At 41.8% G+C, this 16,654-nt stretch overlaps 1 protein-coding gene across 1 annotated transcript in view; it reads left to right on the forward strand.

The window, feature by feature from the left end:
- Window positions 1-6,507: 6,507 nt before the first annotated feature.
- PRKAA1 (protein kinase AMP-activated catalytic subunit alpha 1) overlaps window positions 6,508-16,654 on the forward strand; it is a 31,844-nt gene continuing 21,697 nt past the window's right edge. The window contains exon 1 of the mRNA XM_042448708.1: window positions 6,508-6,681. Within this exon, the coding sequence (XP_042304642.1) occupies window positions 6,540-6,681 (142 nt within the window). The 5' untranslated portion in view covers window positions 6,508-6,539. The remainder of the gene's footprint in view (window positions 6,682-16,654) is intronic.

Below are 16,654 nucleotides of genomic sequence, written 5' to 3' on the forward strand. Positions count from 1 at the left end.
AATCAATGGCAATCCAAGTAGTATGGCGAGATTCCAAACATCCTACTGATTTCATAGATTAAACAAAGTGCCTCTGAAGTATTTCTCAAAATTTAAAGGTGTCTTCCTTGGGTGCCTTCTCTCTATAATCCTTGAGCCTGCAAAAGTGTGCATGTGTTCACAGGTTTGAACTGATTTCCATAAAGGTGGGATATAAGTATAAGTCATAAATAAATTGTTAAAATTTCCATTAAGAATGTAAGGGTGAAGTCTTCACATTAATGCACTGTGTGATAGATAATGGATCAGTCTTAGGCTCAGCCTGTCCTGCCTCACAGGGTTATAGTAAATGGGAAGGAGAACTATATACACAACCTTGATCTCACTGGAGGAAAAGGGGAGGGTAGCAATAAATAAATTGAAACCACATTTGTTAAACAGGTCCATGGGAACTGCTACAGGTAGCCTCATAGACATTAAATGCAGTATTTTCAAAACTAAAGCAAATCTGGCTTGTTTCTTTCTTTTTTTTTTTTCAAGTTTAAGTCATTCCAGAGGTTAATGTTCACTGCAAGCGTAAACTGAACACTTGTGATTTCAGCATAACTGGGACTTTGCCCACTCAGCTACTGTGGGTTAAAGAGCTTAAAAGCAATGCCATTAAAGGCAGTGACTGAGATGTAGATTCTCCCCTTCTGCTAAAGATGAATACACAAAACCTCCTTTTGGACCTGTTTTCAAAGCAGAGTCTCTATGGGATCGTATGGGATTTGCTGTTTAGGGAGTGATATTTAATCGGCCAGATCATTCTTGGGCTTTACTAAAATCTAAACCCCCAAACTCCACAGAATATTCCCATGGTAGTTAAAATGGAACATATTGCTTTAACTGTGCAGTAACCATGGTTCCTAAACTTTGGTCCTCTGCGTGTTTTGGGCTTCAGCTGCCAGAAGTCTCGGCCAACTTGCACAACATTGCGGAATAATGGGAACTGAAATCCAAAACATCTGGAAGACCAAAGTTTGAGAACGATTGAGTCATGTGATAGGGCTGCTAGTGTCAGCTTGATACTGACCTGTACCATGAATACATGGAAAGACAGTAAAATGCATCTTTCAGGCTGTTGTGCTGCTCAGTGCTTAGGACAATTTTCCTGTGGAATATGCAGTTTGGTTCTAGTTCTACCTTTCTTTCCCCAGTGTGATGCTGCTGGCATGCAAAAAGAAAGAAAGAAAGAAAAAGAAAAAAATGGTTTGGGTCTCAACACTGGAGAATAAAGTCACTGTTGTTGTTAACTTCCTCGAGCAGAACCCAACTCATGGAAGCCAGGTGGTCCTGCAAATTCATGCCTGCGACCTGAGTATCCATCTAGCATGTGGTTTTCCATTCTTTCCACTGCCTTCTACCTTTTCTAGCATCATTGTCTTTTCTAATGAGTCCAGATTTCTCATGATGTAGTCAAAGTATGACAGCTTCAGTTTAGCTTCCAATGAGCTCTCATTCTTGATCTGTTAAAGGACCCATTTGTTTGTCCTTTTGGCTGTCCACCGTATCCTCAGCACTCTTCTCCAGCACTTGCTGTGCAGCTAGGCTTCTTTTTGAATGTTTATTACAAGTATTTATAAATTGCTTTTCTGCCCATCAGGTTCACAGCAGGAACAAAACATTCTTTGAAACAAGATTAAAGCCATTAAAAGCTGAAAGCCTGAAAGAATAATAACATTAAGGCCCTGTCAGGAGCTTCAGTAAGAACAGAGCCAGCTTGACTTCCCTTGGGAAGGGATGCCAGAGTGGAGGTGCTGCTATAGAAAAGATCTTGTTTTGTATATTTACAGTGGCAGGGACAAGACCTTCACTGGCAATATAAAATCCTGGAGAGGCTCACATGAGAGGAGTTGCAGGTCCCACAACTCTCTTAATCAAGTCTCTTAACTGAATCTTAAAAATATCAGGCAGTAGATGGTGAGAAACTGAGATATTTCTGGTTATGATTCCAGATAGCAATGCTAGAGAACAATTCTGCCTGAGATCTGTTCTGCAATAATAATTCTAGAACTTTTGTATGTTCACATATTCATAACCTCCAACTATCCTGATTTCCACTTTTTCAGCTTCTTTTAAAAGTTCCCATTTTTTGTCTTCTCTTCTCACTTTCTCCATTCACCCTCAGTTTACTTCAAACTGCAAAACTAGTCTGTAGTCGATTAACACAGGAGCGGTGAAATCTGACCATTCCCAGTAAACCCAAGCAAAAGTAAGCTGCTGCAGGCACTCCTAGCTTGTGTGTTGTTATTAATAACTTTTGCTATATTACCATCTTGGCCACGTGTATCTTGTTTTCATCTTTAAAAAGTTGGAGGTGTTTTTTTTTTTAAAGCTTCAATGATTCTGTACTCTCAAAGGCTTTCACCGACCACTGTAACAAAGGAATGGTGATGTTGGTGCAAATCTTTCAGTTGTAAAAATGATGCCCACCCTATGAATTTTTCATAACACAGATAGGGCAGCGCAGGGACGTAGCCAAAGGGGGGGTTCTTGGGGTCCGGACCCCCCCTTCCATTAGAAAAATGAATGGTGTGTGCTGCTGCGCCACTGCGCCCAAGCCCCATTATAATGGTGACACTTAGTCTGGACCCCCCCCTTCCTAAAATCCTAGCTACGTCCCTGGGCAGTGGAGACCTTATGGCTACTCTGGCTTCTTGTGTCCTTCAAAAGGCCACAGTTTTTTCTGCATTGCATCATTGTTCAGTTGTTTCCCAGATTTTGTACATTTTTTCCACTTTATTCTAAAATGGCTGAACTGTCTCTTCTAAGACTTTGTTACTAGCTTTAATCTAAAACATGACAGTTTGGGCACAACAAAAAATCTTGGTATTTTTGGCTCTATGCACCATAGGAATACCCCAATTTGGCCGTCAGGCTAAAAGAACTTCCCCACCCTTGTAATAAATGTAAAGGGATAGTTGCTATTTGGTTTTAGGCATGGGTGGATAAAAGCAACGGAGTTGTAATGGGACAAACAATGCCAGACAACTGCATTTACCAAATGATATATAACTATTCCTTTCAGAGGGTGTTATTTCTGTTTCCTGTATAGTGCTTAATTAATGTTTGGCATGGAGGTATTTTATTACAGATGCAATCTCCCCATACCCTTAGAGTATTTTTCATTTAATTTTTAGGCATTTAGTTCTGAGCAACTATGCAGAGAGAATTGTCCTGGAACTAGGTCAGAAGAGCACATTAATGAAGTATGCAATAACATCCCAGCATATGTATGACAAAATTACCTCTATAAACCAGTATATATAATGATAAATATACATGTATCTTGGGAGATCTTGACAAAAATATATTCATAATTCATACAGAAGACATCCAATAATACATACAGTATACAAAAATATAGCAAAGATGTAATGATCAATAATTTACAGTAACAATATTGAACTACTAATGAATATAATGAGCAACAAATAGTCTTAGATACATCTTTGCTATATTTTAACCTACATTTTAAAAAAACAATATTATATCCAGTTCTTTAACAACTTGTGTGTGTGTGTGTGTGTGTGTGTGAGAGAGAGAGAGAGGCTCCTGTTATAAATAATAATAATAATAATAATAATAATAATAATAAATTTTATTTATATCTCCCACTTCTCCCTTCAGATTGAAGCGAGATTACAGCAATAAAAACATAAAATACATAAACAATACAAAATACTTCAATCAGAAATAAAAAGGGAAGAGTTGTTACAGTATTGCTCACAGTCGTAAGAACTGAGTCATCGTATTCAGATATTCAAAATCAGATTAGAGAAGATCCGTTGGATAGGCCCGCTGGAAGAGATCTGCCTTCAATGCCCTCTTGAAGGTTTCCAAAGAAGGTATAAGACAGATCTCTTCCGGTAAGTTATTCCAAAGTCTAGGGGCCATCGCAGAAAATGTTTTACAAGAGGTAGTTTTCAACCTGGTTTTGGGGTGTTCTAATATTTGTGCGCCAGATGTTCTGAGAGTATGGGGCGGAATATATATGGAGAGGCATTCCCTTAAGTAACTCGCGCTCAGGCCATGTAGGGCTTTATAGGTAATAACCGACACTTTATATTGTGCCAAGAAGCTAATCGGCAGCCAATGTAGAGATTTCTACACCGGTGTAATATGCTCTTATCTCAGTGTCCTAGTGATCAGTCTGGCTGCAGCATTCTGAATCAGTTGGATCTTCTGAACTTGGTACAAAGGTAGCCCCATGTAGAGCACATTACAGAAATCTAAAGGAGAAGTTACCAGTGCAAATACTACTGTTTTAAAGTCCCCCTGAGCCAGGTAGGGACACAGTTGGCGTATCAGCTGAAGCTGACACCATGCACTCCTGGCTATCGCCTCCACCTGAGATGTCAACTGTAGAGACGAGTCCAGGAGCACTCCCAAACTACGGACTTCATTCTTCAGGGGAGTGTGTTGGCAGATCTCCCCCGCTGGACCAGGGGCACCTATCACAAGTACCTCCGTTTTCTCTGGATTCAACTTAAGAGTTTGTTTTCCCTCATCCAGCCCATTACAGGCTCAAGGCAGACATTCAGAGGAGAGATGGCATCCTTAGTCACTGCAGCAGTCGGAGACATAGAGAAGTGAATTTGGGTGTCATCGGCATATTGATAACACCGCACCCCATGTCTCTGGATGGTATCTCCCAGTGGCTTTGTGTAAATGTTAAAAAGCATGGGGGAAAGAATAGCGCCCTGAGGGACACCAGATGTCAGTTCTCTTTTACGAGAACAACTGTCCCCCAGCATCACCATTTGGAATCTGCCTGAGAGATAGGAATGGAACCACTGGAGCGCAGTGCCTCCAATACCTAGCTCCCTCAAGCGCTCCAGAAGGATACCATGGTCAATGGTATCGAATGCCGCTGAGATGTCTAAGAGCACCAACAGGGCCACACTTCCCCCGTCGATGCCCAGACAGAGATCATTGACTAGGGCAACCATGGCAGTCAACTCCGTATCCCGCCCTAAAGCCCGCTTGAAATGGGTCCAGATAATTGGCTTCATCCAAGACAGTCTGGAGTTGGAAGGCAACTTTATGACAAAGTACAATTAAAAAAAAAAGGAACTTGAGACTTATTAAGCTAAAAATTGCACATTCCATGAAAATACTTCTTTACACACTCACAGACTATGGAATTCACTGCCACAAGATGTAATGACAGATCTGTTTGGGTGGCTTAAAATTATATTAGATATATCATTGGCAGTTGGAAACATGGTTGCTTCTGGCTAGGATGGCTGTATATCACCTCCAGTACAGCGTCAATTTGCCTCTCTATATCAGTTAGAATCATAGAGTTGGAAGAGACCAGGAGGGCCATCCAGTCCAACCCCCTTCTGCCATGCAGGAACTCACAATCAAAGCACCTCCAACAGATGGCCATCCAACTCTGTTTAAAGACCTCCAAAGAAGGAGACTCCATCACCCTCCAAAGGAGTGTGTTTCACTGTCAAACAGCTCTTACTGTCAGGCAGTTCTTCCTAATGTTGAGGTTGAATCTCTTTTCCTGTAGTTTGAATCTATTGCCCCAAGTTTGCTCCATCCTCATATCACCTCATAACCTTCTCTTTTCCAGGGTGAACACCCCCAGCTCCCTAAATTGTTCCTCATAGGGCATGGTTTCCAGACCCTTCACCATTTTAGTTGCCTTCCTTTGGACATGCTCCAGTTTCTCAAGATCCTTTTTGAATTGTGTTGCCCAGAACTGGATGCAATATTCCAGGTGGGGCCTGACCAGAGCAGAATAGAGTGGCACTATTACTTCCCTTGATCTAGACACTATACTTCTATTGATGCTGCCAAGAACCGCATTGGCCTTTTTAGCTGCTGCATCACACTGTTAGCTCATGTTCAACTTGTGTGATGTACTAGGAATGTGAAATGAAGGGTGCAGTTTCATTCATGTCTGGAAAGCTTGTCATAGGCAACTGTTAGCCACTGTGTGAACAGAATGGTTGACTAGATAGGTCTTTGGTCTGATCCAACATTCATGCTGGATTCATAAGAAATACGTCCAACTGTATGCAACACTGTATGGGCAAGTATTCCCCAATGATCCCCTATAGGCAGGCATCCCCTATGTTTTCCTGCGGGCATGTATTCCCCAATGATTGCCTATTGGCAAGTATTCTCTTATGCTTCCTGATGGGCATGTGTTCTTCAGTGATTCCCTGTGGGCAAGTATGGGTTTCCCTATGGGCAAATACTGTCCCTTGCTTTCGTATGCCTATTTGAGAGTACTTGCCCATAGGGAAACATACCTTTAGCCTTCTCTGTCAGGGGCTCCTGGTAGCCCCACAGAACTACACTTCCCAGAAGCCCACAGCCTGGCAGTTGAAGAAGGGTCAGAGTGGGCTTTAGGCCAAGGAAGGAGGAAGGCAGGCAGGCCGCCTCAGCTTCGGCGCCTCCTCCTCCAATTGCGAGGCGGGCGGGCCCTTCTGTGCTGCTTTCCCTGCTCTGCCCTTCAGGGAGGCGCGGAGGAGCCGGGCTGCCGCTCCCTTGTGCGCATGCTCGGCTCTGGGCACAAGATGGCGGCGGCGGCGGCGGCGGCGGCGGCGGATAAACAGAAGCCTGAGCACGGGCGGGTGAAGATCGGGCACTACATCTTGGGGGACACGCTGGGCGTGGGCACCTTCGGCAAAGTCAAGGGTGAGGGCCGCAGGGGCCGCGGGGGCGCCCCCTTCTCCCCCCCTTCTCCCGGGGAGGCTGCTTGCTGCTGGGGGGGCGCCCTTTCTTCCCTTGTTGTGTGTCGGGTGTGGGGGGCAGCATCCATGGGCGAAGGGGGAAACGTGTGCCCTGGCTGACTGGGAACTGGGGTTTTATTCTGGCTCCTCCTGACAGGAGGATCAGCGTCTTCTCGCAAAACTACAACTCCCAGGATTCCCTAGCATTGAGCCGTGGCAGTTAGAGTGGTGTCAAACCGAATTGCAATGGGGATGCAGGAGAGGGGAAGTAGAACCCAGTAGCCCTCCTCCCCCTTTCCGTATGTGGCAAATGGCAGTGGGGCTGGTAGCCCCGGTGTGCTATGCATCCCAAACCTATACATGTTTGCACAGAATTAAGGCTGGTCCCTGGCAGCCTTTACTCCCAAATCGGCATGTCGAGTTGTAGCTTCATTTGTTATTGTTGTGTGCCTTCAGATCATTTCTGACTTAAGGCGACCCTCTCTTAGGGCTTCCTTGGTGATCTTCTTTCAGAGGGGGGTTGCCATTGCCATCCTCTGAGGCTGAGAGAGTGTGACTTGGCCAAGGTCACTCACTGGGTTTTCATGGCTGAGCTGGGATTCAAACACTGGTCAGAGACATAGTCCAGTGCTCAAACCAGTACACCAAGCTGTCTCTCTTCAAAACACATACAATACATATGAAGAAACAGCAAACCCTCTACACATCCTTCCACCTCAAGCAGCTAAAGGCTGAGTAATCCAATAGGACTCCTTTGCAGGTATGTGGCAGTGGGATTGCAGCCCAACCCTGTGCACGTTTACATGAAATTAAGGCGCATTCTGTTCCTATCAGCCTTTCCTCTCAAAGCAGTCTGTGGGGTTGCAACTTTATGATCAGATCCAAAACCTAGACATGAGACTCCCCAAATCCAGTGGGATCTGCTCTCTAGAAAGTTTTGCTTCAGGACTGCAGTGGCGCAGGGCAAAAGCAGTGCTTGTTTTGCTTGGATGAGACTCCTGTTTGCTTTCAGTGCCTAGGTCCGTGTGCATAAAACTGCAGCCTTGGAGGTGAGGATTGTGGTCTCAGAGGATGATGCTTACGCTATTCCTGATTAGCAAAGGTGGGACAAAGGAATGTAGTCTTGTAAACTCACCTTCAGACTCTCCCTCTTGCTGTCACCTTGCAGCCTCCCTTGCTGCTTCCAGGCACAGCTAAGTTCCCAGTTCTTGCCCCAACCAGTTTCAGCCAGTCCAAAGCTGCAAGCGCTTTCTTTTCTCCTCTCACCTCCATTAGCTGTTGAAATGAGGTCTATATCCTATAAGTAACTTCTTACTTATTGAAGAACAGAGACTGGCAATAAACACGCCAAGGCAGAGATTGAGGCTGCTGTGTTCTCAGCCAACAGCGATCAGCTGTTGAAATTATCTCACAAGAGAACAGGATGGCGGTAAATGTTAAGCCAAAGTGATTGAAGTTTGTGGCGTGTGGAATCAAAAGTTCACGGTGTTCTTAAAACCTTTAAAACAAAATTACTGGTGTTGAATAGCAAAGGGGGAGGATTTGCTTTTCTATTACTGTATTTCTTGCAAAACCATGTAAAATTACCATGAGAGACATGGTAATGGAAATGTGGACTTTTCAGTCCAGTCTTAAGCATGTTAACTGAGGCATATATTTTGGGGATCTCTCCCCCCCCCCCCATGATCAACAAATTAAAAGTTTAGAGACTTATAGTGAAATTCTAAAATGTTGTGGTTGACCAGCAAGGGATCTGTGGGATCTGTTTGCCTGCGCAGATTTTGCTTCAACATGTCTCTCCCATCCTCTTCCCCCACACATTTGGTTTGATGACCCAGTACACACCATGATACATACATTGCAGTCGATAGTCTGACCTCATAAAATATATCACAGTAATAAGGTGGGTAGGCATTTGTACTCTAAAAGCTGTTGAATTAATGAGGTTTTGCTTGCCTTCAAAGTTCCAGTGGCATCATAATTTGGCTGTTTTCATTTGGAAGTTATTCTCCAGTTTCTTGCTACAACAGAGAGACCTGTGTCTCCTCTCTATGCAGCTATCAAACCATGATTTAGTCACAGAGGTTGTCTTTCAGGTTTTGGCATCTTCCTCTTTTGCTTGCACACTCCAGACCCCTCCCTTACTACCTGGTTGAGGCAAAATGCTGTTGTCTTCAAGTCAAGAAAACTATAAACCAAGAGGAAAGTTGAATGAGAGACATTTTGGAATTCAAATGGGATTGCACATGCCAAAGTGTGCTCCCTACAGTGAAATCATGATTAATCTGACTTAATTCCAAGCTCTTCTGAGTGGTATTTCTTTCTTGGTAAAAAATAATTGTTGCATCCATCTCATTCATCATCTCTTATGCTAGCGTTGCCATAACTAAGAGTTGACTTGAAGGTGTTTTTGCTGTTGTTAGCTGTCCTTGCATTGACCCCTATTATTATTAGCTTTATTTATGGCGCTGTACAAAACCATGACCATGTGGGTGAGACATCTCCAAGCCCCCCTGTCCTGCACTGCTCTGCAAATTCATGACCTCCCTGATTTAGTCTATCCATCTAGCATGCAGCCTTCCTCTCTTTTTTTCTGCCCTCTACCTTTCCTAGCATCATTGTCTTTTCTAGTGAGTCATTCCTTCTCATGATGTGGCCAAGGTTTGACAGCCTTAATTCAGTTATTTTGTTCAGATTTAATCTGTTCAAGGTCCCATTTGTTTGTTTTTTCAGCTGTCCACAGTATCCTCAGCATTCTTCTCCAGCACCACTTCTCAAATGAGTTGATTTTCTTCTTACCTGCTTTCTTCACTGTCCAGCTCTCACATCCATACATGGCGATGGGGAATACAATGGCTTATATGATTTTAGTGCCTAGTTGTATATCTTTACATCAGGCAAAAATCTGTGAGGTAGCAGTTCCTTCGGAGGTTTTTTTTAATCACAGTCCTTTCCCCATTTTCCATGGAAATTGTTTTGAGTGGGATACTTGTGTACTCTATTGTACTGTACCAAGAATCGTCAGAACGTGTTTTGCCATTCCTCCCTTGATAGTTTCTTTTAAAAGTTGGTACCCCTTGAATATTGATTCATAACGTAGCTGTTCGTATTACACCTTGTTTTGGGTAGAGTTTCTCCAGATAATAAAATAGAGGATGGGGAGTGTTTCATCTGATATGCTGGTCTTAGCCATTCCTCGTTTTAATGGCAATACCCAGCACCTTGAATTCTTCAGCTGTGATATAGGTGAATCAGAAGAAGAATATTTTGTGTCAGTCTCAAATAAGTAGTCAAACATTCTTGTATTCTTTGGCACTTCCGAACTGTCTTCCTTATAGGAATCAGTCTGAGGCACTGAGAACATTATTATTATTAAGCTTTATTTATATAGCGCTGTAAATGACTTCAGCAAACCTGCCCTCATGGAAGAGCCAATGGAAGAGAATTTATAAGATATACCAGAATAAAGCTAGTCCCTTTCGTTAGGATTCTAACTCCCTGTAAAATAGTGCAATTTTTTTTGCATAACTACTAAATTGCCATGATGTCTTCACAGTTAATACTGGACAAGAAGGGCTTTCAGTCTTGTCACAGTAGATGATTACAATAACTTCAGTTTGGAAGTAAATATTCAGTTTTGGAATAAATACTCTGCTTGTGTGGGGAGGTGGTAGTGAAAAACCTTTCAAACTGTTTGTTCAGATATAATGTCTTAAAAGAGATAATGGGCAGATACCTATCCTGGTTCCTTGTTGAAACAACTAATTGGCCTACTGTATTCAGAAAAAAATCGCATTTATTTGCAAGCAGAGATAATTGACTGTTTGTTAGATTGCACCAAAATTGTAGTCCTGTCTCCTCTTTATGTCTGGCGCACTATTTCAACAGCAAATGTTGAAATGGTTTCTGTCTGAGCAATACTGTAGATAGCTTTCCATTACCAGAATACATTGGCCAGATAAATAGTATTGCCTTAATTTGGTTCTAGTAGCATGAGTTTAGGCTGTATAATCTGCATGAACCAAAAGGAAGAACTAATGAATTGTGATATTCCAAAGGACTTTGCAAGGCAATTAACTGAGCTTACAAAAGGTGATGGATGAGGTCAGTATTAAAGATTAATGAAAAATCAAAGCCCTGTTCCAGCGGCCTCCCTTTTCTTTTTTTCCTGTTCAGCACCTGAATACTTTGTATGTATGTTGGGTTGCTGTGTGACTGTAATGTGCTCCTGTTACACTAGCCAATGAGGTGGAAGTATCTGTCTTTCAGCTTGATTTTCCTCACTTTTTCTTAGAAGTCCCACATTGTTCAGTGTGGTTTAATCCCAAGAAAGTGTGCATATGATTGCAAACATTGGTTATCAAATGCAATGCTATTTCTAGCCTTTAGTGAAGTTGCTAAAAGGGGGCATCCTGAATTCCTTATGTGATCATATGAAATTTGCTGGATTGGTTTGGTTTGTTGTATCATTAATAGGACAAATACCTGATAAGCCTGTTTAAAAGCAAATAAAAGTAACAACAGTGATTGGAGCATGACTGTCTACTTTTTTTCTCTCAAGTGGAATGAGTTGTTAACATACATTTCAGTGAAGAAATTGTCTCCCCTTCTGCAATTGCTGTTAGCAATTGAAAGGAATACACGAAACATCTGCTGTTGTGCTTGCTTCTGTCTGTGACAGGGTTTTGAACTGGATGAATCACTAGATGTACAAATCAAAGTGTTGGTTTCTAATGCTCTTCCAGTATCTGACTAACACCAGCAAAGCTGAATAGGCATAAGGGGAGTGGTGTGATAATAACTTGAGTGAAGGACACATCATTAATACTTTTGTGTATAGGGATCAAAATGTAAGCATATGTTGAAGTAGTAGCCAGTACATCCATATATATGAAACATTTTTGCTATGGCTCTTCAACAGGAGCAGTGAAGCATTTTGATTTTTTTGACTTGAGCGCTTGGTTCAGTCTGAGTTATGGTGTGAATATTTGAACAGCATGCAGCAGATGCTTTGTTCTTTTCCTGTGTTGTCTTCACAGGAAATTGCAGCTGAATTGCCATTGGGTGAAGCCTGTTTTTATGGTGGGGGTGGGTATCGGTGAAACTGCCTTTGGCAAGGAAATAATTTTCTTTCACATTGCAGAGCCCTCCTAATTCAGTCCTTGGTTAAAATGAGAATTCAATTGCCAGCCCAGGCCTGTTAAACATAGCTTGGTATATGTACATATAAATTGTTTTGGGGGCAATGCTGAATGTTTAGAAGCTCTTGGCAATCAAATCCCTGGGAGTTTTCAGCCCCTAGAGGCTATTAATGACCACTGTACTGCCCTCTATTTGTTTAACTCATGTCTAATAAGCAAACAGAATCTCACTCCAGTAAGAGCTTCAGGTTCAGCATCCTTGGAACATAACCAGAAATGTGGTCTTTTTGCTTTAAAGAGAGATGGTTTACATTCAGAGTCCATTATCTTTAGGTGAATTACCATTATTGAAAATGCCTAACTTGGAGCTCGTAGGCCATCCTAAGATATTGTGTTGCCTGCCTTAGGTAAAACACAAGTTGGCACTCCCTCAAATCTCTCCAGCTGCTGTGTGGACTTGTAGTTGAATCTTACATCACCACTGGATTTGAATAGTGTCCACCTGCACACTTGAAACAGTAACCTAGGTTGTGTGGCATACCTAGTTCTGTTGTCAAATAGATGGGAAGACCTAGGCAATTCAGGAAAAAATGGGAATCTGTTCCCACTGCCTCCTCCAACTCATGGTGGTTGGGGAAGTTGCCTCACTCTCTCTAATAGTAAGACTGTTTGAATCCAACATCTGATTTTTCTATCTTCCTCCTAGTCTTCCCCAGCTAAATTTTAATCAATGTATGAAGAATAATTTTTGCTTGAAGGTTCACTTTTAAGAAAAAGACCTGCACATTTGTGTTGCTTACTGATCTGCATTAAGATATGTAAAGGCACTACTGCTAACCCAGCTGTCAAATGGGGTTTTGGGGAGAAAAAAACTGTTCTGCTGAACTCCTGTTGATGGCCTCAATCGTTGTGCATGTATAAAGGGCCTGTGAAGTTTTTTGTGGGTTTTTCGGGCTATGTGGTCATGTTCTAGAAGAGTTTCTTCCTGACGTTTTGCCAGCATCAGGAAGAAACTCTTCTAGACCATGGCCACATAGCCCAAAAAACCCACAAAAAACTATGGATGCCGGCCATGAAAGCCTTCAACTTCACATAGGAAATGTCTGTGAAGTGACTGCTGGTAATGTTCATTTTGTTCAGGAGACTTGACATTTCTGACTAGGTTGTTTTCAAAGATGTAGTGGGGTTCTTGCAATATAAAAGGGAGGGAGGGAGGATGAGAAATAAAAAGGAAATGTAGCAGCACCTTTAAAATGAACTGGTTTTTATTTTAGCATGAGTTTTTGTGGGTATGGGATAGAATGTAATGGGATTGAGTTGGATTATCTGATCCCCAGACTAAAGGGTGACCCTGGGAATGAGGTGGCTGGCCATTTCAGATATACATGTTGATTATTCTTTGTCCAAAATGCTTGGCACCAGAAGTGTTCCATACCTTGAACTTGGGAATTCCTGTATTTACATATGCATAATGAGACATAATAAGACTGAAGAGAGATCTGTGAAATGAGAGATGGCATGGCTTCATGCCATTTCACAGACTCTGTCTCTCTCCAGCTTCGCAAAGACAGTAAAAGTATGCCCTATGCTACTTGTGTTGTAGCTCAAAAAGTTTTGGATTTTGGAGTACTTCAGATTTTGCAATAAGGGATAACGGATGCTTGACCTATATATCTCATGCAGAGTGATTTCCCTGTGGGTAAAAGATGAATTCTGCTGAGACTTTCACATGCAGCCTGATGCTATGTATATTTATATGGAAGTAGTTCTCTTGGTATATAATTTTAGAAACATGGAGTCCTTGTCTTTCTCTCTCCAGAGTTTTGTAATCAAGAAAGCAGAATGTTTTCTGCTGGGGCAGAAAACCATTCTCGGCCAGTAGAGAAGGAGCCAGCCAGGAAAGGGTGTCGCCCAGACAAGGCAGGGGATCATACATTAATTTGAGTGATTCAGTATCGCTCGGTGTCATTCAATAGTTCTTCCTCTTCAGTTCTTTTCCTTGCCTTGCCCCAGAAAGGTGGGAAGCTAGCTCCTCAGTCTTTCTCTGGCTAACTTTTTTCTCTTGTCTTTGATTTCATTCCACTTCTTTTCCCCCCTCCGGCATGCCTCAGTTTCATCGCATTTCCAGCTACTTTCCCCCACATCTTTCACTTGCCTCTTCTCAGTTGTTTATTTTATGTGTTTTTTTCTGGGTGGAGCAATGGGGAAAGTTAAAATGAAATCAAAATCGAATGCTCCCTCAAGTTCCAAACCGTTCCCTGCTAGGCAGGGTGGTTCAGAAAGAGAGGTTAGAGCACTCCTAGTCCAGCAGGAGCTGCAAGGACATATGGTTGATGCCAGCCCTCGTCCAGAGCCTTTGCTGCAGTGAGGGAGGTTGATGTGGAAGAAAATCCTGTCTGGGGGAAGACAACTCTGCTTCTGACCCAGACAGAGCTGAGGCATCTGACCTCTTTCCACTTAAAACTGAACTCAAAGGTCAGGTCCTGAAAGCCTCTCTAGCACTGATGAGCAAATGACAATAGTGGTTGTTTTGGAGGAGGATGTGGCTTTAATTTCTCAGGACATGTTCCCATAGCTTTTAGAAAAGCCAGATTCTGCTACAGAACTCTCCTCCAGAACTGTCCAAGGGGAGATGAGACCTAAGATGCTACATTGTAAGTAAGGTATACTTCCCAGAATATCTGAGACCACAGCTTTTATCAAGCCTTTGGAAGTGTTGATATATCTCTGTGGGTGCTAGTTTTAGAAGGAGTTATTATCCTAACAGTGGTCATTGTAACTGGTTTTTATTGTTTGTGTTTGAAGTATATATACTGCTTTGGACAATCATATAAATGGAAGAGTGATTGATAAATGTCAATAAGAATGATGATGATACAGTTGTTGTTAAAAAGCAACAGCTTGGCATAAAAATTCCAGTTGGCTAATCTATTTTTCTTTCACTCCCAGAGGCCACTGCTATCATCATTTATAGCATGCTGGGTTGTATTTTTTATGTTTCGTAACAGTACAAAACCTGGTCTTAGCAGGGCTACTACTATGACTTGAGTCAACAGTATGACTACGTTTTGTGTATTTTGAACCAGATTCTGTCCATACTTTGTTGTGAGAAACAATACTTGTACTCTGGCATTACTGTTTTCTCTTCAAATTGCCCTGCATCGCTTTTAAACTTTTGTTGAGACAGGTCTTTGTTATGCAGGCCATATGCCAGGCTAAACATATTCCTGACAGCATCAAAACCAAGCTTTGCTAGCGTGGAGGAATATAATTCTTACTAGTGTCCCTACCACCATCATTTAAAACTCTTTAAGTACCCTTGAAGAGTAGATGTCATCATTCGGTCTCCTGAACGTGGAAAGTTTTGGATTCAGGTTATCTTAGTCCATTTTGAGCCCATTGAAAAGCACTTAATTCAAGTTTTTAAATAGATAGTCAACTGTGAAGGGTAAAAAAAACCTTCAGCTAGCAGACTGGGATGTTTTCCTTAACTGGAAGATAATTCTCCCATGTATTTCTAGCTATCAGTGTGCTATGAGCATTAGCTTTAAGATTCCTGTTAATAAAAACATAAAATTACTATTTTTTCTAGAGATAATTACATACTGTTTTCAAAATAGACTTCACAATGTAGATTAGATAAAATTATTAAAACTTTAAGCCTCAGTAATCATTGTATATCAAAACAGAAAAAGACCTTTTATAGCTGGATAAGGAAGGTGAGACATCATCGGAATCTAAATGACAGAAGCTCATAAACTGCTTTATCACACTAGGGGGCAAACAGGATTTAAACGAGAGTTAAATCAGGAAATGTCTGATGTTTATCACACAATATTTCCTGTTTAACTCTCCATTAAATCCTGTTTGCCCCCTAGTGTGATAATAGTTTGGCTGCTTGACCTCTCTACTCAGGGGCAAAATGGTTCTTCAGATATCCCTGATTAGCTAGACTGACTGAATTTGCCTCTCCCTGGAAGTTAATGTTTTGGATTTGAATATATTATGTTCTGATTTCAGAAAAAGTTGTTTCTTCTCATTGTGTGATGGAAAGTATGAAAGCTAGCTTTACCCTTTTCCTATTTCTCAAAGAAGCTGAGTGGTTTGTTTGAATTTTGTTATTGCAAGTTGACAATTCAGTTTGGTTTTAGATATCTTTGTATGATTAGAGCCCCCTCAGAGTTTGCATAAGAATCGAATGGTTTATTATAGATCTGGCACTGATCTTGTCTGTCATTCAAGCTGTCAATCAGGTTTCCGTGTAAACCAGGGAGTCAACTGAGAGGCTGAAGTCCAGTTTACACATAAATTGCTCTTTGACTGGAAAATCAAATGAAGATGTGCTTGGGTGCAGAATCAGTCAACTGTTCCATTAATTGTCATGGAGGGACTTTTGATGTCATTTCGTAGTGGAAATGGTTTGCTCATTTGTCCTCCACAGTCATCAGATAGATGTATGAAGCAGCCTATATGAGGTACAGCAAATCTTCCTATCCCTCCCTTCATATAGTTGTGCCATTCACAAAGCCTGCCAGGGTAGCAATTAATGAAATGATTTTACTCATGTAACCTCCATTTTTAAGCCTAATAGAAGACACTTCTGTAGTTAACAATATTGGGGAAATAGGGACAGAAGGAGGAAGAGGTATTATGGAACAATTCTGCAAGTGGGCTCTGTGTATGCTGGCTTAATCCATGTCTACCTCTGGCAAGGGATACATGTCTCTGAGTTGAAATACATAACCAGCATTTATGATCAATCATCTTTATTATTTATTTATTTGAGCAACTCTTCCA

The sequence above is a fragment of the Sceloporus undulatus genome, chromosome 2 (assembly GCF_019175285.1).
Source record: "Sceloporus undulatus isolate JIND9_A2432 ecotype Alabama chromosome 2, SceUnd_v1.1, whole genome shotgun sequence".
Lineage (NCBI taxonomy): Eukaryota > Metazoa > Chordata > Lepidosauria > Squamata > Phrynosomatidae > Sceloporus > Sceloporus undulatus.